Below are 24124 nucleotides of genomic sequence, written 5' to 3'. Positions count from 1 at the left end.
GTGGGAGGTGCCTGATCACACCAGGCGGAGCAGGTGCGGATCACTGCACAAGCCTCTGGGCCGGGCTGCATCAAGTCTGGGTAAAATTTGCCCTGGTGCGCAGCAAAACAGCCAGCCAAAAGGTTGCACTGTCTGCTGATGACTCGCAGGGGAGCCTCCACTGCTATGACTGGCAGACAAAAAAACGGTTTGATACAAATGATAATACAACCTCATTCGTTGGCGGCACGTATTTAAAAGAAAAGAAATAAAACCGTTAGTTTGTGCTGTGTTTGTGCTAATTTGTGTAATAGTAATTATTGAAAATTGTTTATAATAATTGTGTATAATTACTGTTTGTGCTGTTTTTGATTTTGTGATGAAAATCTTTTTTTTTTTTCTCTCCTCAGCACAAAGCAGCACCATCTCAATGCAAACGGACGCCACTAATTCGGTGAGGGTTTTAGCTTGGTGATGCACTGAATGGAGTAACGCATTCAATTACAACAGCGGTATCGGGGACTGGCTGGTAGTGATCAAAACTCCCCCCCCTTTCCGAAAAAACAAACAAACCCAGTGACATGCAGAGCGGAGGCGTCTGGTGCATTTTTATTTCAGCCTTTGTGAAAATATTCCGGGCCATTAGCGCGAGCGCTCCGAACGCGTTTCTCGACGTTTTGACGTTCGGCTTCGCGATGACGCGGCGCGGAAATCCGGTTCAACACCCCCCCGTCGTAGGCTCTCGCCGTGAGAGTACAATAAGTTTGTGTGCGAAAGTAAGCTAGTACAGTATTGTACTAAATGTCATTTTAGACATTTAATTATATATTTTCTATATAACTTTATTCATCACTACTTTTAGGAACCAAACACTCTGGTAAACTTATTTCAAACACCAAAACAGTTGGTTCACATGGGTGAAGGTATGTTTTCACATAGGATACGATACATTTCTCAAATTAAACCTCATATTTTCAGCTTTAGGGCCTTGTTTCTTTATGCAGTGTCCTGGGTCAAACGGTAGCCGAGATTGTTCTGAACATTGTGATATAGTATAGTATGATACTCACATGTGTCATAAGTAAGTACCTTGAACGTAAATTTAAGAAAATATGCAAATACTTCAGGGGGTCTGAGATGGACACGCATGAGCCCTGCACAGTGCTCCCAGCCTAGCAGGGACTTCAGAGGCGCAGAGCTGAACGTTCTAACTGCCTGAAACACTGAAACCCCAATACAAACACACAAATAATGACAGAAAGGTACATACAAAGCCCTGATGTTTATGAACAACAATCATAGTCGTACTACTTTCAGAGTCTATACAAATGGAATTAAAACCAACATAAAACATGCAACCTGCGAGAGCCAATGAGAAAATAAATCTGAAATACTAAAATGATGTCAGATGTCACTGATTGTGGCTTTAATGGAAAGTGGGAAAGGAGTGAGCAGTCTGGAGAAGGAAGACCTTGACCTACCCAGTAAATGGAACCAGCCCAGAAAGGGGGGGGGGGGGGGGTAATAGGCCCAGAGGAAGGGGAGAAGAGGAGCTCCTCCCATCCCTCACTCGCTCCTTCTTTCTTCACTGACGGCTAGGGCGCAGTCTGTCCTGCTGGGGAGTGGGTAGCTTGGGGTGAGCCCCAGCGGGGAGGACAAATCCAGGGTAAGGGGGTCCGGCATGGGGGTGGTGCAGTGTGGGGGAGCTCGGCGGTTTAGAGGCGGGGGGGCAGGGATCTGTCTAAGCCTCACTGACAGATTTGCATTAGCGCTGAAGTGAAGGGTTTCTGTCAGGTTGCCTTTCTTCAAAGACACACAGACAAACACACAGACACGCGCACACTCTAAACGCAGTCACACACCACTGAGCCGTCTCAAAAATGAGATGGGAGTTCAAATAAGCTCAAGGATTCATTATACAGCCAATCTCAGTCTCACACACACACACACACACACACACACACACACACACACAGAATTGGCCTGAATCATGGGATTATATTTTGTGTGTGTGTGTGTGTGTGTAAATGATTTCTGAAAGAGTGGCCCTGACTCTAAATGCTGAATATGGGATCTGTTTGGAGCTCAGATAAGGCAGATTTGCCTCCTACTTACCATAACCCTGCTTTTGTACCATCTTTGATTTGCAGGTATGAAATACCGAGCACAGCAAAACACCGCACACAACAGAACACAAATGACATGATGGGTCGAACCTTTAAAAGAGTACCGAGATATGGTTTGGAAGAACCTTCTCCGATTTTGAAAACAGGCTAGCAAAATAAATAAATAAATAAATAAATTGTGTGGCACTTAAAGATTAGGAGTTCCCTGCACTCTGAGCACATAGCTGAGAGGCTGCACGGTGTGGCACAGGCTATATGCTGGTCCCTGATACCAGAGCACCGCACCTCCACTGCAGGGGTGAGGGGCTCCTGAGAGGCTTGGCCACACCCACACCCCAACGCAGTCTCAACAAGTTTAACATATGTCAGTGTACCTTATACACGAACTTATAGCACAGTATGTTGCCAGTATTTTACCTTTATTCCAACTCTGTCAGCGTGAGGTGTTCGAGGGCTGCGAATGTGAGGCGTCTCTCCCTCTCTTTCCCTCACACTCACACCCCACACACCCCTTCAGAGTCGAGGGTCACAGTGAAAACAAGAGTAGGAAGAAGTAGGAAGCATAATTCCCTTAATGAAGAGCAGAGCACGCTACATGCTGCAACTCTCTCAACACACTCCTCTCCAAACACTCCCACACTTTCAATTTCAACTTTACTCAACACGCTTCCTACTTCAACTTTCCCTAATCTACTCCAAATTTCAACTCAAAGTTTTCAAACATAAGAGAAGAAGATATCCAGACAGTGGGAAAGAGGAAAAGGAGAAGAGGGGGAATTTATAAGAGCCGGCGACGAGTAACGAACCAGACACCTTCACCTCATGATACCTGCTTATAACGGTGAAGGGACCGGTTCCGCTCCACTCAGCAGACTGGTGCCTTTGCCCTCCAGGATGACTGGGGGATCCAGAAGGAGGTCCTAGACTTCAACCATGGTGCCTGACCCAAATCCGCCCATCTGTGCGTGTCTGTGTGTGTGTGTGTGTGTGTGTGTGCGCGCGCACACGCACGTTTGCCCCCGGCTGATAGCATCGCAGTCCACATCTCTGTAGGTGCCGAGACACTGAAGCACGTATTGCATGTGCATTTCTCCAGATCTTCTGTCCAAAAGACTCGCCATCCTCAGTCATCCCATGTGACCTGCCTAAAAGTCAGGAAGGCCCAGGGGGGTCTGCAAACTGCAGAAAATAAAAAAGGGGAACAATGTCTTCCTAGTATTCCTTTTTTTGTCCCCCCAAAAGCATATCTGGTGCAGTCAAAGGGGTTTAGCCGATACCGGCCCAGATCGCTATAATCAGAGCGATACATCATTCCTGGACCTCTGCATGTACAGCCAGGTAATCTGTGGCTAGTCAGTGTCTACACCTCTTCTTTACTTCTGAAGTCTCTCTCCGGTTCTCACACCATCGCTCTCCGCTGCCGTTTTCGTGTTCTTATCTGGAGCAACTTTCATGTTTCTCCGCACATGTGCGCTTCCCGGAAGACAAAGCTTTGCAGTCGCTAGCAACTCACTCTACCTGCTCCTCCAGCCGAGCAGCACAAATTCCCTTGCCCTCCTATAAGCTCTTACAATCTCACTTCATATTGCTTCACTTCGATTTCAAATAAGGATTTACACTTCTAAGGTCACACAGATGTATCTTTTGTCTCGATTAGTGTTGCACTCGAGTTTTGTTTTCTTTTTTTCCTGGTACATTGTTTGCTGGTCCTCATTGTTCAAAAAGTCTTCAGTAGGTGAGGAATAGTGATATGGAGCAATGGTGCCCTCTAGAGGACAAGTGTCAGTGCGACAGTTGTTTACACCAGACTCAAACTTGACCTTTGCAATCATTGTGTATCCAAATGAGTACCCAATAAAGTAATCAGTAAAAGAATAAAATGAAGCTGGTGTGAAGGTGACTGATGTGAATACCCACTAGTGAGAGGGAGATGTCTAATATAACTTTACAATGGCAGCCAAGGGGAACGATGGCTTACGAGGTACACAGCATTCCAGTTTTGTTTAAGAGCACCCCGATTCCCTGATCTGCATGCGTTTGTCTGTGCAGGTGTGTGTGTGTGTGTGTGTGTGTGTGTGTGTGTGTGTGTGTGGTGTGCGCGCGCACTTACCCCCTGCCTCAATGCCAGACAGACCCCTGCTAACAGCGCATTTGACTTCACCACCAAAACAAAGCCAAAGCTGATAGCCAACACCTGAGACACAAAATTCCACTTAAATGGAATGCGTGTGTGCGTGCACGCGCATCCATCCCTCTGCATGCCTTTGGTGCACATTTCAGATTCTGGTAAATGAGCAAGCAGTCGTGTGATATTGACACCACAACCTGTAAACAGAGCGGACGGTGGAGTGGAGCGTAGACTTTCAGTCAGGGGTCTGAACCAAGCTGAACAGCAGTTTACTGACGCAGGCAGCCACCAGGAGGAGCCGCGGCGCTGGTGGTATCAGTCTCGGGGCAGGCGGGTGTGCGCCCGCACACACGCATGCCCTTCCTCACACAACGGCGAGTACACAAGGGCGAAACTATTGTAAACGATCGTTTTGGGGGGTTTTCCTGCTCCACTCCAGTCTACTAGACCCCGGGTTTTACCACACTAGCCCACAAACACAGGTTTCACGTACAAGCCAACTGAATCACTTGGTCCTTGCTCCTGTAGACCGCACGCACTCTCCGGCTCCCTCTCTCCTCCACCGGGTTCAGGCATGCCGCTGGCCGGCTCGCTTTTAAGAGCCCCGGAGAAGCCAGTGCGGCACGTCGGCGCCGTCAAGCGGGCTCGAATCGATCCGCGGGCCTCCGTCGGGGCATCGATTCCAAATGTTTTGGAGTTCCGTGGCTCCAATCCATGTACGCTGAAGCAGGTCCTGAATCTATCTGAATATCCATATCTGCTGGGGCTTCTTTCGTTCCTTCAAACTGCATATGAATTACTGTTTACACATGACTGGCAGCCACTCAAATCTTTGTATGAATGTGCAGCAGAGAGTGAGAGCTGGTGTGTTTGCCAACAAGAAACGCAACTCTCCTGCTACCAAGGTCCTTCTCCTCAATGCGCTCATGTCACAGACTGTCATGTCACACTCGAGCATGATGTGACTTTTGTTCCCTCACACAGACACAGACGCACAAACGCACGCACGAACACGCGGCTAGACGCACGCTGTGATCGCTATGCTCTTACAGTGCTACTGGGTGACGTCTGCTACTTCACACCCCCAGACCCTACACCTGAACTCCTCTCTCAGACATGACTCACCCAATCTCTTTCTAGCCCTTCTTCTCACCCTGTTCTCCGGGTGAACTTGCTGAGAGAGGAAAATGGATCAAGTAAAAGTATAAAACACAAAGTGTGTGTGTGTGTGTGTGTGTGTGCACGCAGGTCACATGTATGAGACAGAAATGAGAAACAATAATCCCATGCATACAAAACCAACACTAGTTCCCTAATTTATAAAGGTAAGTGAGGGCAAGACAAAAGTCTCTCCCTCATTATTCCCTTGGCTTGCGCTGGTCAGAAGCCCGATCTGGCAGTATCTGCTGGTGGTTGCGTTTAGGAATTGTTCAATTTTCCTCACTGTGTGAGCTCCTGTATCACATGTGCCACCTCAGTGCTCTGGCACTGTTGCCATAGTAATGCCCCATGCGCTTTCTGAGGGAACGGGAGAGCCAATCACGTATCATACACAAGATAACAATGTAAGGCCCTCGCATGCTAATGTTCACACCAATGGCTGCATGAGGCGCACACAAGGGGACGTTCTATTCGTTCTACGGCCATCTAGTGGCAAGAATTGCTAACAACTCACAGGCCATCACTGAAAGTCAATCTTGATTCAGTTCCCTCAAGAGTTTAACTCACAAACATCTGAGCATGCTTTTTTGGAAGGACTCCTCCTCATAGATATTCTGTAGGTGTATTGTTACGTTCGGACCGCCGTTCAATAGCAGCCTCCTGACTGTGGAAGCCAACTCATGGAAAGCTGCAGTTGCACTTTCTGAATTTAATAAAAGGCATTAAACCCATTCCTCCTCGATTTGGTGGAGATGTGGAGATGTGGAGATGTGCAGAGGTAGATGGTGACCAAAGCGTTCTCCTCCAACTGGATCCCACCGTTTCCGTGCTGAAAGCCTCACTCACGTCGCAGCAGAAGAGTCTCTCTGCATACATCTGGATGAAAAGCCTGCTCCAAACACCTCCATGACTGTAGGGACCCGTTTCTACTGCAAGATAACACGCAGCAGGAAAACCGCGTGCGTTTGTGCGCGCGCATGCCGGTGCGGGGCTCTCTCGATACCCTTTTCCTTCAGAGCTAGTTTCGACACTTGCTTTCAAGCAGTCACGCCATTTTAAAGATCTAACCGTGTGTGCAGTCACACTGAAGGATGGAATGCGTGTGTGCGTGCACACGCGTGTGTGCAGGCGTGTGTGGCGCACGCACCCTGCAGCCTGATGTGATGTGATTGCCACAGCCTGTGGACTGAACGACTCCGTAAGAACCGTTATTGGTCCGACATGTCACCATGGTAACCCACTGTGACATGCCTTCCAATGCCACGTCTAATCAGGTGCTCCAGTTCTGGTTAAATGAACAGAGTCTCTTTCTGCACACCAACCACGCAAACACATGACACCAAGATCATGGCAAATGATGCCACAATCTGACTAGAATTCATTTTTAACTCAACAGTTATTTCTTAACAGTATAATGCATGTTTCTTAAATTGTTTCAACAACAGTTTAATTTAAAATGTGCATCCTCTCCCAAAAAAAAAACAAAACTTGGGGTAGCTTGTGCGTGCAGCCCGTGTTAAGTGCAGGGTTAGTGTGGAAACACGACCAGCAAAAGCCTCCCAGTGCCCTACTGCTGATCAGACTTCTCCACAAGATGGCAGCGCAGTACAGCAGACGTTCCATTTGCTGCTGAAACTGTGGCGAAGGAGTCAAAATGGAGTCAAAGTTTAAAGTCAAAGTTTAAAGTGCCACTATAATGCGATGCTTTCCGTTAAGCTAGAATGCTGCTTATATCGTGTAGCTTGATGCAGTGTGACTAACAGCACGCAAGGGTGTAGCAGTGATCAATGCACTGGTGAAACAACAGTCCCCAAAGTGTAGGGCAACATGCAGCAGCCTGTAGTCTGCTCAACACACCCCTCCTGGCCATCACCGCACGGCCTCGGGGTAAACCCGTGTGTCGCTTAACGAGTCTCCTCCTCTACTGATGGCCGATCTGTCCAGCGACCTTAGTGTTGTTCAGCTCCACCCATCAGATGGCACGCCAGCCCTCCTCATCTTGAGGACAACCCATAAACGCCACTTCACTAACCAGTGGGGCAAAAAAAAGAAAAAAAAAGAAAAAATCAATTCCTCCTACGATTGCGGTCCTGTAGCCGAGCCTTTGAGTAGCATAACGTCTGTGTGAGTGAGAGATGGCTCTTACAAACAACATTACTGACCAAACACAGTCCCCAGTGCATGACGCAAAACTCGCACACCCACATGCTGGCCAGGGAACATGTACTTAAATACTTAAAAGTGCGTTTTGTGTGTGTGTGTGTGTGTGTGTTGTGCACAAAGAAAGAATAAAAATTGCTCCAAGTTCTGTGAGGCTCACAGCCCTGAGCACGTGCGCACGCACACACACGTTATTATAACTCTAACACTAATTCATGCTGCCTAGTTTAAACACTGCGCTGGCCCTGCTCATACAGCGTACCACATCCTGGGTGCATGCAGATGCACGCACGCATGCGCACACACGGCAAAACTGTCATTCTTGGTTCTACAGTTATTTAACAGCCTGTTCGGTTCCTTCCCACAGTGCAGTGCATTCCAGCAGCAGCAGCCCAACAACGACACCCCACCTTAAACCTTTCAGGTTACGGCTAACCCAACGCTCATGTAGAAGTCCAACAAACGGCTTCAGATTCATTCTACAACTACGTCCTTAGCGAAGCAGCGGTCTGCTTGCTGAATGCGGCCCACCGCACAGCCACCCGCAACTCCCAGGCCCGAAGTTAACGGCAAAGAAAGGATTGATGAAGGTGACCCGCGCCGCTGATCAACGGGTTCGTTTTGCTCTTCTCCTTCCACCAGCAGAACCAAACAAATGGTTTACTGCTTTACAGGAAAGCAACTGGAGTGCAAGTGCTCTGGAGCTGGGGGCGGGGGGGGGTCTCGTCACCTCTGAAGAGCATTACTGCTTTAAGCGGGGCCTCAAAGCTGTAGTGCAGTTTCACGTTGCTCAGTGGAAATGCTACCGTGGTCAGGCACATACACAGTCCTGTACATGTTGTAACGTTATTCTCAAAAGCCTATTGCTTTTCCCCACTATTTTTGACATTTTCCATAATAGATCAGGAGTAAAAAAGACAGCTGTTGGAAGCAGATATGGAGCAGACTGTTTGCTCTGGTTGGGTTGGCACATGACTGGGCTGAACGCATCGGAATGTAGGTCCTAACGACCTGGCGCCCCACCCTGTGTACCCGCCCTCCTAACGACCTGGCACGGGCCGTGGAACTGGGAGCGGCGAGAGGGCCACCACTGCCGGGCCGCGCAGCCGTGGCCCACCGTCAGACCTGCGCAGTCCCGTTCGGATCAATTAAGAGTCACTCGGCTCAAGCGCCGGCTTCCCTGCAGCACGGAAATCACCGAGCCTTAGCCTGCAAAGGCCCCACAGCCCACCGGGGTAATGCCGTTAGCAGAGCCGCTGTAGCAGAGGCCCGACAGCAGAGCGAGTGTACTGGCCAGCGTGCTGGACAACAGGACTACACAAAAGCGCCATTTTAAACAGAAAAGAAGCGGAGGGGATACAGTAGAGCCACTGTGGAAGGCAATTGGAGCTTCTGCTACTTAGTCGATGTCCTTCAAGAACAGTGAGCTACTGTCACAGGACAAAACACGAAAGAGATGTCCAGGGAGAAATAGTAACAGAGCAGCTCTGCATCCCCTAGCTAGCCTCAGTCTCTCACGTGTGTGTGTGTGTGTGTGTGTGTGTATATATGCGTGCGCACATGCATATGATTAAGGTTCTCAGGAAGAGAAAGAGGGAGTGAGGGAAGGAAGATAAGAAAGGGGGACAGAGAGAGAGAGAGAGAGAGAGAGAGAGAGAGAGAGAGAGAGAGAGAAATATCTGGACAGGCAGATAGATTGTGACAGATGACAGATACCATGCATCTGTACCACAGCTGTTGGATTGGCAGACACTTGCATGAGTTCATGTGTGTGTGAAGCTTGCACATGAGTCCATGGACAGTGCACTGTAGTCCTCATCTGTAGTCATACACGAAGCAGATAGATGGCTCCTGGATCACCAAACCCCTGCCAGTACACGAGCACTCACTCGGAGCTGAACCAATCAGACGGAAGCGCTGAGGAGAGCAGCCAGTAAAATACACCACGCTGGTGTCTGGACACCGAGGCTCTCTTGCCTCCCACTCACGTTCTCCACCAACACCCTGCCAGTAACTCGATCAGTAACTTGTCAAATCATCTAAAAAACTTGTTTCTAAATATTTGCAGTGAGGAGCAGCTCAGGTAGCACAGAGGAATACAGGGAGCCAAGGAGGATTGGGCCGCTCTGGAACGGACCGAGCTGCTGGGGGCGGGGGCGGGGGGGGGGGGGGGGGATATCGGGCTACACTGAGCAGCTCTGTGAAAGTTTGTGGAGGAGCAGATGAGAGGTGCTCACATGGTTGGAGAAGCAGGCCATGTGGGCAGAGAGGGAGGAAGGTCAGCTCGAACAGCCCGCGCACTCACACATTCAATCAATCACACACAGTCGTATTCAACAGCCGTGAGAACAGGATCTGAAGACAGTAATGTCCTGACAAAAATGTCCCTGGTGGCATGTTGGGCCAAAGCATGCTGACAGATGCACAGGCCAAGTGCCACAGGAGGGGGGCGTGCAGTGCACTGAAAAGGGAAAAAAAAGAAAACACGCCCTGCCTCTGAGCGGCCGCCGACAGGAGCCCCGCGCCATCCCGGCTGACCTTTAACCCCATACAGCTGTAAAGAGGATCATAGGGTCCTGGATGGAGGTGCGGGTCTGCCTCGTGGATCAGACAAGGGGGGGTAATGGCTCGGTTCTGTCACATGCGCTGGGCTTAGTTATGGAGCTGTTTGATGCCAAAATAAAGCCCAATTCCAGCTCAGACCCGACCACGAGAAAACGAGAACATTTTTTAGCCGCTTGTCCTAGCGTGACCCCCCCATCAAAACATTACGTAACTCACAAGATGATCTCGCACTAAAGTTTGGGGTATTTAGGCTAACCAGAACTGTACGTCTGTGCGCATTTTCTCGCTAAAAAGCAAGGCGCTGCACTGAAAGCTTTGAAACATTGTTACAATATATCAGTTAACTCCAAAAAGCCCTCTCGTCATAGACTACTGGCCCTTGCCCTGCTGACCTTCCAGCGTGTCTGAAAACACCGACCGTGGCCCAAGGAGAAGTAGCGCTTCCCATGGTGAAGGAAACAAAGCCATGGATAAGCCATTCAGGACAGGTAGCACTGCGAGCAAAAGCCAGTCATATCACTACTGACACGGAAACGATTTGGCAAACTGATTCGGCAGTCTGAGGTGTAATGTGTCCCTATGGCAGACAGAGGGCGAGATGGAGCAGCACAGAGTAAATCCCCTCTGAGGGAGACGAACAGATTTACAAAACGCTTTCAGTAAGTCACAAAGAGAGAACCGGAGGGAATCCGTTACCTGCAAAGCCATACACGCCAGTGATAAGAGATAACTAACTAAAACAGCCGATATCTACTCCCACTGAGCTACAGCGGCAGCATTCAAACTGCTGCAAGAGTGGTTCACCCCGCCAGCCCAACCTGAATTACTACATACCACCACCACCACCACCACCACCACCATTCACATAGAGAGCAAAGATGGAGAGACCAGGAGGAGCAGGTGTGTGGGGTAGTCCTCAGAGGGATCTCTCACTGCAGTTACGCAGGTGTGTGCGCGCGTCCAAGTCCTAGCAGACACGTTACCATGGCAGCCCGCAAATAAGAGCCTACCGCTCACAAGATGAGAAGGGAAGCTCTCGAACGTGTGCTCCTCCTCTCAGACACAGATTCACCGCTGTGCCTCACCTACACTCAGCTATGCACAGACGCTTGAAATGATATAGACCTCGCATCCATGCTGGTTACACAATGCACAGCAACATCCGTGACCTTTCACCTTTCCGATCAACATCTGAGAGTGCATTTGAACGGTAAATACCTAAGACATATTAAAAAAAAAAAAAGAAGCACTTAAATCTGTGAACATTCAGTCAGATGGAAGTATTCGAGCTGACCAGACCAGACATCCCTGAAGAGTCATCACCACAGTCCACCACACCAAGAGCTCACCCACGGCCGTTAGCCACACTGGAGACATGCAGCAAACATGGCAGCCTGGCGTGTAGTTCTTCCCACACACACACACACCCCTTCCCGCAACTCTCCCGTGACGTCCTGTGGTTTCACACTACCCTGCTAGGCTTGTTCGGAGGGAGGAGCAGGACATGCTGATCTCTGGGCCGGTGGATTCACCGGTGCCCAACGCCGCGCACGTCTGTTCGCCAGCACGGCAACCCTCAGACATGTCGAATGACAAGCCCATAAACAGCAGCAGACAGCACACGCCAGACAGATTTCAGCTGGCTGCGTGCTGGAAACCACAGAAGTGCAAACTACCAACTAGAAGAAGCAAAGTTGCGCTAGCTGATTAGGGTGCTAACTCTTTAGCATGCTAGCCAGCACCAGGCCAAAGCAAGACCAGACAGGGTGATTAGCTTGGAGAGTGAACGCCAGAAGTACTCATCGCATTGATGCAGGTAGCACACACACACAGCACGGAAGTAAGATATATAGATAGATAGATAGATAGATAGATAGATAGATAAAGGGCCTACGCTCAAGGACAGAACAGTGGTTAACCACGTTAAGAGGACACACACACACTGGACTGAGGAATCAGTGACAGAAGTTCGCAACATTTCTGCTTTCTCAGTCATGCCCTACACACTAGAGAAACATGGTCAGACAAACTGCCAGCACACACACACACACACACACACACACACACACACACACACACACGCGGATCTGGCCTGCTGCACAACAACCGGGAGAAAATGAGAGGAGGAAGTAATAAGATAGCCATCACCGCATGAGCCACTTCCTGACAATTACTAAACACAGGCAAACTCTGCTGGAATGCGGCCAGCTGCAACAAGCAAACCAACCACCGGTGCAGAGGAGAGCCCCCCCGAGTTCTGCGTCTCGCTTCCCGTCACCCCCGCCGGGCGGCTGGACCAAGAAGGAGCTGAGGCTGGGAGCCTGGATACAGACGACGGAGGCCCGGGACAGTTCTGCATGGAAGCCTGCAGCGTGTCCGCGGAGGACGCCCTCGCCCCAGCGAGACCCACTCACCCTGTCTCTGTCGTCCGCTACGTCGCACAGCACGTCGTCCAAGTCCAGGATGCCCCCGTCACCGTGCTCCAGCCGGTGCACCTGGATCCAGTATCCTGGGTCCTACACGCAGAGAGACAGAGACCGTGAGGGCTTTGCGCGTGCAAACGTCCTTTAAAGACATGCAAAACGTCTGCTTAACTGCACCATGCTTGACTGAAATGTTATGTGATGGAATGACTTGCGGTTTGTTTGGGTTTTTTTTTTTTTTTTTTACACACTAAACGTCTCGACGCGCAGACGCGTCGGTTGTAGAGCGCCCGGCGGACTCGTGCGTTCACCCCGCCTGCTTTTTCACATTCAGCTTTTGTTGCCGGCAATAGACGGCGCGCGCGCCGAGCAGGGGCCTGCCCTCGAGCGCAGGGGCTGAGGGTGAAGCAGCCTAGCCCTCCTCCCCGGCGGGCAACCAGAGACGGACGCGGCTCTCGGGTTCCGTCACGCTAGATCGGGTGTCATGAGAACCCTGAGCTGCGTCAGTGCGTCGGACAGGAGGGTGAGAACCGTACCCCGAGTTGGTGCTCTGGGCAGAACTGGGCGATGGGAACGACAGTCTCAGTGCGCTCGCATATGCGCAGCTCTCCAGCCAGACAGCGCTTCTCTGTCCTCTGCCCTTCCGTCTAGCGCAAAGGCTGCGCGTCTGCGGCTCTGACATCTTCGGGCTGAGTCTCAACACTCTTGCGAGAGTCGCACTGCAGAGCCAAACTGACTAACTAACCATCAGTGTGAGGATGTTTAAAGGAACGCCCACTTTTTCTTCCGGGGCCGAAAACAAATCCTTCCACCACCCTTCTTAAGAACTTTGCCCTTAGATGAGTTCGGCCATTTAAAACCCTAAAACGTATTTGCCTGTGCAGCTGTTTTAAAGGGACTTAACAGCTCCGGCAGCTCAGTATAAAACGGCCAGCATACATCATTCCTTTCAGATCACATTAACCGCAAACAACCGCAGAATAAAATGGGACGCGAAAGACATCTTTTCTCATGATGTCTTAGAAGAGCGGTGTCAACGAGTTCATCCAGTTTCCAGTATATCTGGAAGACATTTTCTGGCCACAAACCCACAATGAGAATCAGCGAATATGGAAACAAAATCGGCAGCAGACCTCCATGCACCACCGACCAGCTCGCTCACACTCGCCCAGGGGCTTAACATCAGAGGCCTTCAGGATCCATCAACTGAAGGGAAACTGACATTAAAATGGAACGGAGGGAAAAAAAAAAGCATCTTGAGCCATACTGCGGCGAAGGTGGGCATGTGGCTTAATTATTTATGAGGTATTAACATTTTTAGGAGACAGCCAAGACCTCCCGTGTGACTTAAGAATTGAGCTAACAGGACTAGCTTCAGCTGAGAGAGCAGAAAGAGAACTAGGGATATGAGAGAGAGAGAGAGAGAGAGAGAGAGAGAGAGAGAGAGAGAAGGGGCTTTGCTTGTAAGCTCAGCCCAGTGCCCCCAGATACAAACACCAATCCAGGGAAGTGGAATTAAGCCCATTACCACATTTGCTAGGTTCAGCAGCACACTGAATAGAAGGTCCCAAAGACTACACACTCATATGGTAAACAAATGGTACAGTCCAGCTGTGGAGCCTTGAATACAGACTCAACCACACACGTGCCTCATCCATAGACCTTACTGACGGATGTGCCAATATCCCAGCGCCAGTGCAGTTAACCACAGTCGAGAATTTTCACCACACACACAAAAAAAATGATTTTTTTAAATTTTTTTAAATCTTTGGTTCACCATTATCTACATTTCTGTATGAGAAGCGGCTCTTCAAATGTGGTTCCACATTCTCGCAAAGTCTCTGTTTAAAGAAGTTCTGTGATTCTACACAGCATATTCAGAGTTCAAAACAATAGACTGCCAGAACATTTAACTTTCCTGTAACTTTAATTGAAGTGTTTAGACAGTGTTCAGAACACAGAACACACACACACACACACACACGAGCATGTATACAGGCATGCACACAGTGTTGAACTAGGGGCATGGGCACTGAAACTGTGAAGTCTCACAAGGTTAGAACTGACATCTTGTAATTGCTTCTTTTAGAACAGATAAGCATCTTAGATCATCGTTATTACAGCACGTGTCTCTTATCTGATCTGCTAAGAAACGTAAGTGTTCTTTTAGAAAACAAACCATCTTCACTTAATCATCATAGTGACTGCGGACAGAATAAGACCACACACAAAGCATAGCAAGACAAAGGAAGCCTTGAAATGGTGCATGCTTGCCTTGCCAAAGCTCCAGCCATGATGGTGGAACTGCTAGAATTCATCATGGGCTCCATATTTTTACTGATTCATTTAAGAAAATCTCAAGTAATTGCGTCACAGTGCACAAATACAATCCAATATGCACAGCTTCAGTTCACTCACATCAGGTTTTTAATAAAGAATAAAAGCCATTAAACAAAATTGCAGCCACGCGCCGAGTGTGTGAAAGCCACGCTCTGAGCGTGTGAGAGCTGGTCAGTCTCCTTACATCACATGCTGCCAACAGATGCTGGTTAGGACCAAGTTCTCTGCATCACCGCTATGTGCAACACATGCTAATTTGAGCCTAAAAGTATGAAAAGGGTTTTCGACAGACCCAGGCGTCCGACGGCACCGTGTTTATTAATGGGTGAGCTTGTCAAGGCGTGCCCGACACACAGCCCTGGGAGAACAGCCTGGCTGCCACTGGTTTCCTCTGCCACGGTTGACAGGCAGATGTTAACAGATGCACAGGAAGGGCAAAGGGTCTGCAGAGATTCAAACCTGTTTGGTTCTGTACAGGTTTTGCAGAAAGCTGCAGGGGAGGGCAAACCCACCCACCGTCTCCCAGGGCAGCGCAGACGTGCAGAGACTGGTCCTCGGACTGTTTCAAGTGCGAGATATCATTATCTCTTTGTGCGCCATTTCCAACGGCCTCTTATTTGACAATGAGTGAAATCACTTGTAAACAAGAGGGGGAGATTTTAACGCCACAAGGATTCAAGTTCAGAACTTCCATGGCCAACAGCACAAGCTGCAGCAAGCTGTTTTCCCCCTTCTCCTGATAACCTTAAGTAACCCAACCAGCCCAATCCGTTCTGGATCCTACCAAATGTGTGACGTCATTTTTCAATATTTTATGAGCACTGATTCTACAGACATCCAATTGTGCACTTCAAAAGGTCGGTTTGGCACAAAATGCCATTTTTCTTTTACCACAGCGCATGTGCTTGTGCATAAAAGTGATCAGTGTAACTGAGATGTAAGAACACAAAACCTGTTTTCTGCCACTGTCTATATTGTCTTTAGTTTTATATGTCATCCGTAACAATGATGCTCGTGTTGTGAGTGCACTGCAAGGCCACGTGTCATACAGTTATCCTTCATGAACAGAATTGTCCTGTTACAGAGTGCAGACTGTGATCCTCTACTCTGAAACAGGACAACAAACTGCCAATTCATCAATCAGCGAAACAGATGTATGGTGGTTCCAAAATCAGGTTGCTGAAAGTGCTTCGTGAACAACAATAATGTTACCACCTCACCCACGGTTATCTAATTCTCTCTCTGTTATCTCATTCCAAGTGTTAAGATCATCTGGCCTTGGACAGGTGGTGAAGGTCCCAGTAAAGCAGCTCCCGCCATTCATGGGTCTGAGAGCGGGAAGGTTGTCATTAACCTCATACAGGTGTGCGGTCATCCTCATCATCAGGATAAAGGATCCATCTTGTGAAGGACTTTAGTTAAGGAGCTGACTTCAAACAGATGTGTTAAAAATAGTAAAGGCTCCACTTTGCAGTCTGAGAGAAGATTTAATGATTATACACACACACACACACACACACACACACACACACACACACACAGATGTAGATGATTAGACAATGCCTTACTCTAAGTGAGCGTGAAGAAGAAGAAGAAGAACAACAACATGAAATCTATACTTCTGTTATTCTCACTCTTTCTGTTTAACTCACTACCTCCTCTCACTAAGTTTTTCTCTGTCTTATTGTTGTGTAGTTTGAATACTCTAGAATTCCTGAATGTGATGTGTTATGATGACCATAGGAAAGCTGACAAGTGTGTGTTATTGTCCTAAACACGTGCTTTATTGTTATTGTTCTGATATTTTTTCATCATATAAAGTTGCAAGATTTATTCTAATGGAAATCGGAGGGCTCTCTCTCGACCAGTGCACACACATGCACGCACACATCGGGGAGAGAGAGTGGAAAAATAGTAAGTGTGGCTTATGTGGAATTTCCACCTCTGAAATCAGTAAAACTTTCAAAATCACTCACCAATTATGGCATAAAAGAATATAAATTACAGTCAAGGTGAAACTACTAAGTGTGTGTGTGTGTAAATGGAAATCCATTCTATTGGACTTTACAGCTCAGAATTCAATTTGCAAGGCCATGATAAATACCAAAAAGTCCAGCAAATGCAGCTTCCCAAAACAGGGACAAAACGATGTTTCAGCCAAGCCTGGAATCTGTCCTGAAAGAGGCACTCCCGGAGCTACAGGGTCTGTTGCACAGGTAAGGGGGTAAGGCCTGTGTGGTTGGGGTCTCCCTGAATGGGAGGGGATATCTAGTCAGCACAAAATTCTTACATCCCAGTATAGTCCCGATTTAATTTTCCAGCACTGCAACAGGTGACTAATAATAAAAATGCCAAAAGAATGAAGCTCACTTAAAAAAATAAAATAAAAAAATAAAAATAGTTTGGATTTGGATCTTAATGTATGTACATGTATGTAGACTTCTTAGTCATTTTCTTAATAAGGCCTCTCATGTTGGTACACCTAGAAGCTGTACCATCAAATTCTCTCATCTACTGCAACATAGCAAAATACTCCACTACCAATTCCCCTGTTCAGAACATAGCATGAGAACCAAATCCATGAAATGATCCTGATCAAAGCATAGCATGTGAACCAAATCCATAAAATGATCCTGATCAAAGCATAGCATGTGAACCAAATCCATAAAATGATCCTGATCAAAGCATAACATGTGAACCAAATCCATAAAATGATCCTGATCAAAGCATAACATGTGAACCAAATCCATAAAATTATCCTGATCAAAGCATAGCATGTGAACCAAATCTATTTATTTTCAATATACAAAAAAAAAAAAAAAGTCCATCTGACCCCTACAACGGGCAAGTACTGTATGGTAGCCAGCAATACTGGGAGCAAAAATCAGAGCCATATAGAATCCACAAAATGCTATAAACAATAAATAACCACTATACAAAGAGCAGAGAGATACAGGCAAGTATAGGTAACAGAACGAAGACTTCTGCTTCGCTGTCGCTGTTGGCAGTTTCAGAGTTTAGCACAAGTGTAAACAAACGTGACTAACTTGGCCTACGTGAGGGCAGAAGCTGAAATGAGTGAGATGGCCAACAATAGCGGACCGCCCGCAACAGCAGGCTTGTGGCCTAGTTGGAAAGGGCTGTGCGCACAGAGCAAATGGGTTCGAGAAGCTTCACAGCTCCCTTCTGAGCTCTGGTCGAGCTTTAACGGCGCCCGGCTGCAGCTCCTACTAGCCCTGACCGATAAATCGTACTTTTTTTGATGATGAGGAAGGAGAGAAGGGTAAGGAAAATGGGTGAAAAAGAGAAAGCACATTTGTTATCATCATGTCGGGCTGTTTATAAGCCCCTTTTGTTTCTGTGAAAGTTGTTGCTTCTGGTGTTCTGGTTCGTTTTCGTTGGAGACTCGCGTTTGCTTTCTCCACATTTACTGCAAGTTATGCCTGTGACATTAAAGTTTAGAAGAAAATATTTTAATGGGAGCTAGAGAAATTGTTTTTATAGTTAAATTGTCTTATTTAAATGAGTGTTATTTTAGTCAGTTTGCTCAATAAAAGTTTGAAAATTATTTATTTATTCAGTTTATTTCGTCAGCATGTTAGGGGCATTGGCCTCCCAGTTAAAGACCTAGGAACTGTATGGCTAATACGCACATCTAAATATTTATGCAATTATCGCAAGTCATATCTTCACCATAATGTTGAAGGGAACGTGTGATGTGCGATAACCTTGTTCATTTCGTACTAGTCTAGCTCCTACTGTCTGGTACGAACCGAGGACAGTAGATTAGGGCATGAATAGGGGACATTGTGACTGTAGACTCCCAGCAGTGGATTCAAACTGTACATTTGTTTTTGAGAAAATGCACGACGAGAAACATCTTGAAAAGGATTACCCTGGAGTCTCCATCAGCGTTTATATTATGATGATTTATGATAAGTTAAATATACACACACACACACAAAAAAAATAAATAAATAAATAAAATAAAAAAATCACCCTGCTACTACCACCATGGTCCTTGGTGCAGACATCTGTGGATCTTACTCGCTCATTTAATCCACAGTAGCCCGACTTTAATCCAGAAGAAACTTTCATCCAGGTATTGACAGGATCACAATGCGATGTGCTTAACCTATGGGCACTAACTTTATGTGCTGGACTCCTTGACGTGTAACTTGAGGCATGACTCAAGAACTAGCTGGTCGAGATGCGAGATTTCTTTCTGACTTGTTTGTGACCTTTCCCCTCCCCCACCAAGGGCGTGAGGATTATGGATCATGTAACTGAGAATTCCGTAAGTCTGACAAATGTGAGATGAAGTCAAACAATAATCAGCTAACCAAACACTGAAGTTTCCAGATAATTCCCATTTCCTCATCAGATCGCATTACACAGCAAGGAAAAACTGCACTTATGTCAACTTGCACACGATCCTTGACATGACACTCACAAATCACAATAACGGTGTGATAACAATGAAGCACTCAGCCCTGACACAGACGACACTCCGATTCATCTTAGAGGTCATGACCTGAGGTCACCCTACACCCCTCCACACACACGCACACTTTTTCTTCCGGGGCCGAGAACAAATCCTTCCACCGCCCTTCTTAAGAACTTTGCCCTTAGATGAGTTCGGCCATTTAAAACCCTAAAACGTATTTACCTGTACCTGAGGTCACCCTACACCCCTCCACACACACGCACAAAAACCATTACAAAAACAAAATGCTGATCTAAACCACATTTAAATCAGATTGGATCATGTGGAGTAGTTGTGTAATAGGTTATATTTTGATATCCAGCATTTGGCAAAACAATGACGGCACACATGGGGTGTCAGCTCTTTATTTCCACATCCTGCCAAGATGCAGCTCTTGCAGTTGAGAGTGAAGCCACATTACTGCTCCCCTAAGCACACCACACTACCCACACACGCAACCAAGATGCTAGGATAGTTATGGAAGCACCAACAAATTTACAACTATTAAGTGTCCCTTTGAACAAATCCAGCATGGTGTGTAATTAAGATACTTAACATACTGCTTAACATACTTAACACCAGCTTTATCTGTCTGTGGTGTGAAGACACACTGAGCTCAGATGAAGGGCATGTTGAGAATCATCACAAAAATGACGAACAGAAAAAAAAGGGAGGAGGGGCTAAATGTTTCACCACTGAAAAAGGAATAACCCTAAAAAAGAAATCAGCAGCAGCGGTCACTCTAGCGGACGCACTCCCCGACGAGGCCTGACCGCTGCGTGGGCCCAACTAGTCGGCTTACAAATGACGGTTGTGTATGTACAAATGCCTGTTGGTTTTGTAGCTGCGTTAGCAGCGTGCAACAGGCAGGACGCCAGCGATGGGTAATTAGCACATGCCTTCAACTTCCCCCAAACAGCGGGGCGCTCCACTCGCCGCTTGGGCAGCGAAGGAGGCCCGGCAGGGCGCTGAAAGCGAACCCGCACACCTGGAAAGCATGACCGCTTTACAGACCCCCCCCCCCTCCCTACCCAGGGTGGTAGGTTCCACGAGTGCCGAGTGAACTGTGAAGGCTAGCAAAAGCGGTGAGTCCATTCGTCACAGCATTGCACTGCAAAGCTAGCGTTGCGCTTACAACACGGCTTTCACCTCCATCTCAGAAGACGCACCAGGGTCAAACTGAAGAAAACTGAAGATACAAATACACTCCCAACCCATTGGGCACTGATTTGAAAAGTTAACAGCTTAACCTTAACCTCATAACCGTGATGGCAACACTGGTGAGCAGTAGTAGATTTCCATATTCAAAATGACTCAAATCCCATCAGCCCCTCTTCACATGAACAATATGCACAAAATATAAACTACAAACTGTTTGTACACAATATAGCTACACACTTGCATGTTTGCAGCATGTTGTCCTGGGGTGGGGAACAGGTTACTACTAAAGCATTGCCCAGCGTTTGCTAGAGTGCAAACAGAAGAAGGCCCAAGTGGCTCCAAGCAGCTCTCCCGTGGTCCCAGGGAGCGACCGGGGCGGCGCAAAGCCCACGACTCCCAGCCCAGTCTCCCGCCACATTTGGTTATGATTTCAGAAGTGTGAGCTATGCTTGCCAGACAGTGATTTGGATGATGCAAAGTCTGCTTTGCAGCTCCAAATCACAAAGCCTTGAGAAAACTGCACTTGAAGAGAGACCTGCACATATGGCACTCTGCAAGCAGCACGCATGAATGAAGAGCACAGACTGAAAAGGTCAGCACTGTTCACCTACATGCTCACCAGAATGAATCTGAGATTATGTTGTTGCGTTTCTGTGCCATGAACACCCCTTCGGGTCACTTCTATGCTATTAACATTCGTTCAGATCAGTACTATGCCATTAACACGCATTCAGGTCATTTCGGTGACATCTGCATCCATGAAGAGTGCTCCTGAAGTTCATTCAGCTCCCTCTACCACACACACACACACACACACACACACACACACACACACACACACACCCCGACATCCAGTTCTAGGCTAGAAAGTCTGGCTTTTCAGCTCCCAGAATGCCTGAAAGGTATCCTTATAATTAGTATTATAATTATATCGGTATCATTTTTGCATGTCACATACATGTCATTACATGTCATTGGTTTGTATTTCATTAAACATGTTACCTCATACCTCACCTATGGGTTAAATGCAGAATGTCAGCACTTTAAATGATGCTCCATGTGGATGTTTACAATGGTGTGAAAACAACAAATGACTTCAGTTCTCAGGTCTGCAAATACTCATCTTTTCTACTTTTCGAAAGCAACATCATTCCATCTGTACACTATGCCAGATTTAAATACAGCAAATAAGTTCCAAATTGGGTGAGTAAAACAACTTATGTTATGGGTTTGTAGATCAGTGTGGTCTGCTCTGTTAGCTAGCAGGCTATGGTTTTAATTTGCTGTGTCCTTTTAGGGGTTAGGTATCACACACCCACCCACACACACTCTAGGACACAATTCATTTATCTTCCAGATCCATCTGTCATACGGGCATGTGTTATTGTCTGAGGGCTAGTGTAACACAGAGGTCCATTCAGTGCCAGTGCCACTCTATATGTGGGATATCCGAATTAAACATCCCAAACCTCCGGATGTTGTCGTCACGTCCATTTGATGTCTCTAGTTACATCTACGCGCTGGCTTGAAATGATCAGCAAATCCAGGTGGCTGGAGGGATCTCATGCAGGGCGTTTGTCCGCTGAGCCTGTCTACCTCTGCATACTAGGCAGTTAAGGTTCCACTTACATTTATTTCGGTGCATAAAAAGATGTTTCTCGCAGACTGCTGTTTAAGATATCCAATCTCTACACTCTAGCCGTGCTGTCAGCGAAAGGCCCGACCTTTCAAATCCATCTGGCAGCTAACGACGACAACCCCCCCCTCCCCAAACATCTCGGCCAGGCGAGCATCGAGGTCGCCTCCAGGCGCAGCGTGCCTGGGCCCCGCGCGCGGTAGGGGCTCGGACCACAGGCAACACAGCTGTCTGGGCCGCTGTCCCGGTTTCGTGCCCAACCCATAGTGGACGTGCGTCACCGCGGGAGGGATTCACACCCCGTCGGCAGACGGAGGCCCTCGAAAAGCGAATCACAAGCAGGCAAAGTGAATTCTGCCGCCGCCGCCGGCGCAGGCCATGAATAGGAACGTGTGAATAGGAAAGAGAGAACAAAGGGGCACAGGAAGCCTCGCAAAAAGTCCGTCCACGCAACGGTGTCTCCGCAGGGCGAACGCCGGCATGAACTACTCCGCAGGGATTCACAGTGCCTTGGGAGACGGCAGATCCGCATTTTCCGATCCCTGCAGTTTTACCAGTTTGCCAATAAGATGAACGCATGTCAATCAACTCCTTTTCCTTGTGGTGTGTGTGTGTGTGTGTGTGTGTGTGTGTGTGTGTGTATTGAATAACACACAGTTCGTGGTGCATAAAAGAGGCGTGTGCCCACTATAACTGGCAAACTAAGCCCCAGCAAATCTCTGTCTGAGGCAGGACTTGTTATTCCAGTACTTTATTGAAAAGGAATAAAAAGCCTATTGAAATTTAACTTCCAAAGTAACAATGGCTTTTAGTGTGTGTGTGGTTTGTGTATCTGTACGTGTGAACTCTAGAGCTGAACTGTATGTCTTTGCTTCAGGCCATAACAGTCCAAAAATCTCTGTGGGTTGTCTGTAGTTTGCAGACTCGTATGGTGTCTCTGACTAAAATAACAACCCAATCTTGCATTTGAATGAGCTATGTAGACCAAGATAGGAAATTTTCACTACCCTGGAAATTTGAAGTTTAAAACGATTAAAATGATCTACCAGCAGCAGGTGGCTGGGAATCAAAACGGAAGAATCTGGTATTGGATTGGACTGCAAGAGTGTGTGCTCGCGCGCGTGGAGCACAGAGTGTGAAATGCGGCGGTCGCACTTCACGCACAGGATGTCTTCAAAGTGGACTCAGGAAGACACGGGTCAAGCGAAAGCACTGTGCCCTTCAGTCACCTTGAGACACAGCTGCTTTGTTATAACTTATAAAAGGGAGGATTTACAGACCTACTGTGTGCGTTTAGGTAGGAGGTCAACAACCATCAACAGGAGATCTCTTTTAGTCTTGAATTAGGCCTCAACTGCACCTAAAAACTGCCCCTGAAATTACGCTGCAAATATACTGAGGTAGTACGTTGCTAATAAACCTGGATGCCTAAACAGCAGCCAGTGTAGACAAAAAGAGCAGCGAAAACAGCGCACTTGTGCCTGGATATCATCATATTAGAAGTGGGTGGCGCAGGGGGGTCACTCAGGCTGTGCTGAGGGGTCGCCTCTGCCGGAAAGGTCGCCCAGGCTATGCTGCTGTCGGGGGCTGCGTCATGCTTCGTATGCCAGTCACAGTTAGCGAGAGCTGCGCTTTGAGGCTGCCTCACTTTAACCCAGGCCTGCGCTCCAGGCAGAGCGCAGGCCACGGCCCCCCGTCAGCACCGGGGGTCCTCCATAAAGCACTCGGTAAACGCTGTAATGAAGGGTGAAGGCAGCCACCCTACCCAGGGCTCGAAGCCAGGGCTGGCGGGAGGTAAACGTGACTTCCCACCGCAGCGAAGAGCCAGCTCTGTGGCACGGCAGCCAGAGCACGTGTCTAACCTTGCTAAGTGACGGATTCCATCACAAAACACCCCACCCTACCCCCTTCCGTGTCTGAGCTCATGTATTCGGACGTTACTGCAGTTCGGTACACTTA

General features: G+C 47.8%; 1 protein-coding gene across 11 annotated transcripts in view; it reads right to left on the bottom strand.

Annotated features, from left to right (window-relative positions):
• The window catches only part of pard3aa (par-3 family cell polarity regulator alpha, a), a 277492-nt gene that overhangs the window by 231610 nt on the left and 21758 nt on the right, over nt 1–24124 (bottom strand). For 10 of the 11 annotated variants that reach the window (XR_014117080.1, XM_035531035.2, XM_081696953.1 and 7 more), the window contains exon 2: nt 12534–12635. The exons of the other annotated variant lie outside the window; for it this stretch is intronic. Coding sequence is in view for 9 of the 10 variants with exons in the window: in XM_035531035.2 (XP_035386928.1) it covers nt 12534–12635 (102 nt within the window). In the remaining variant the exon portion in view is untranslated. The remainder of the gene's footprint in view (nt 1–12533; nt 12636–24124) is intronic. 11 annotated transcript variants of the gene reach the window in all.

Source organism: Electrophorus electricus, chromosome 14 (genome assembly GCF_041902795.1).
Source record: "Electrophorus electricus isolate QZ-2024a chromosome 14, ASM4190279v1, whole genome shotgun sequence".
Classification (NCBI taxonomy): Eukaryota; Metazoa; Chordata; class Actinopteri; order Gymnotiformes; family Gymnotidae; genus Electrophorus; species Electrophorus electricus.
This window is presented reverse-complemented; position numbering and strand designations above follow the sequence as displayed.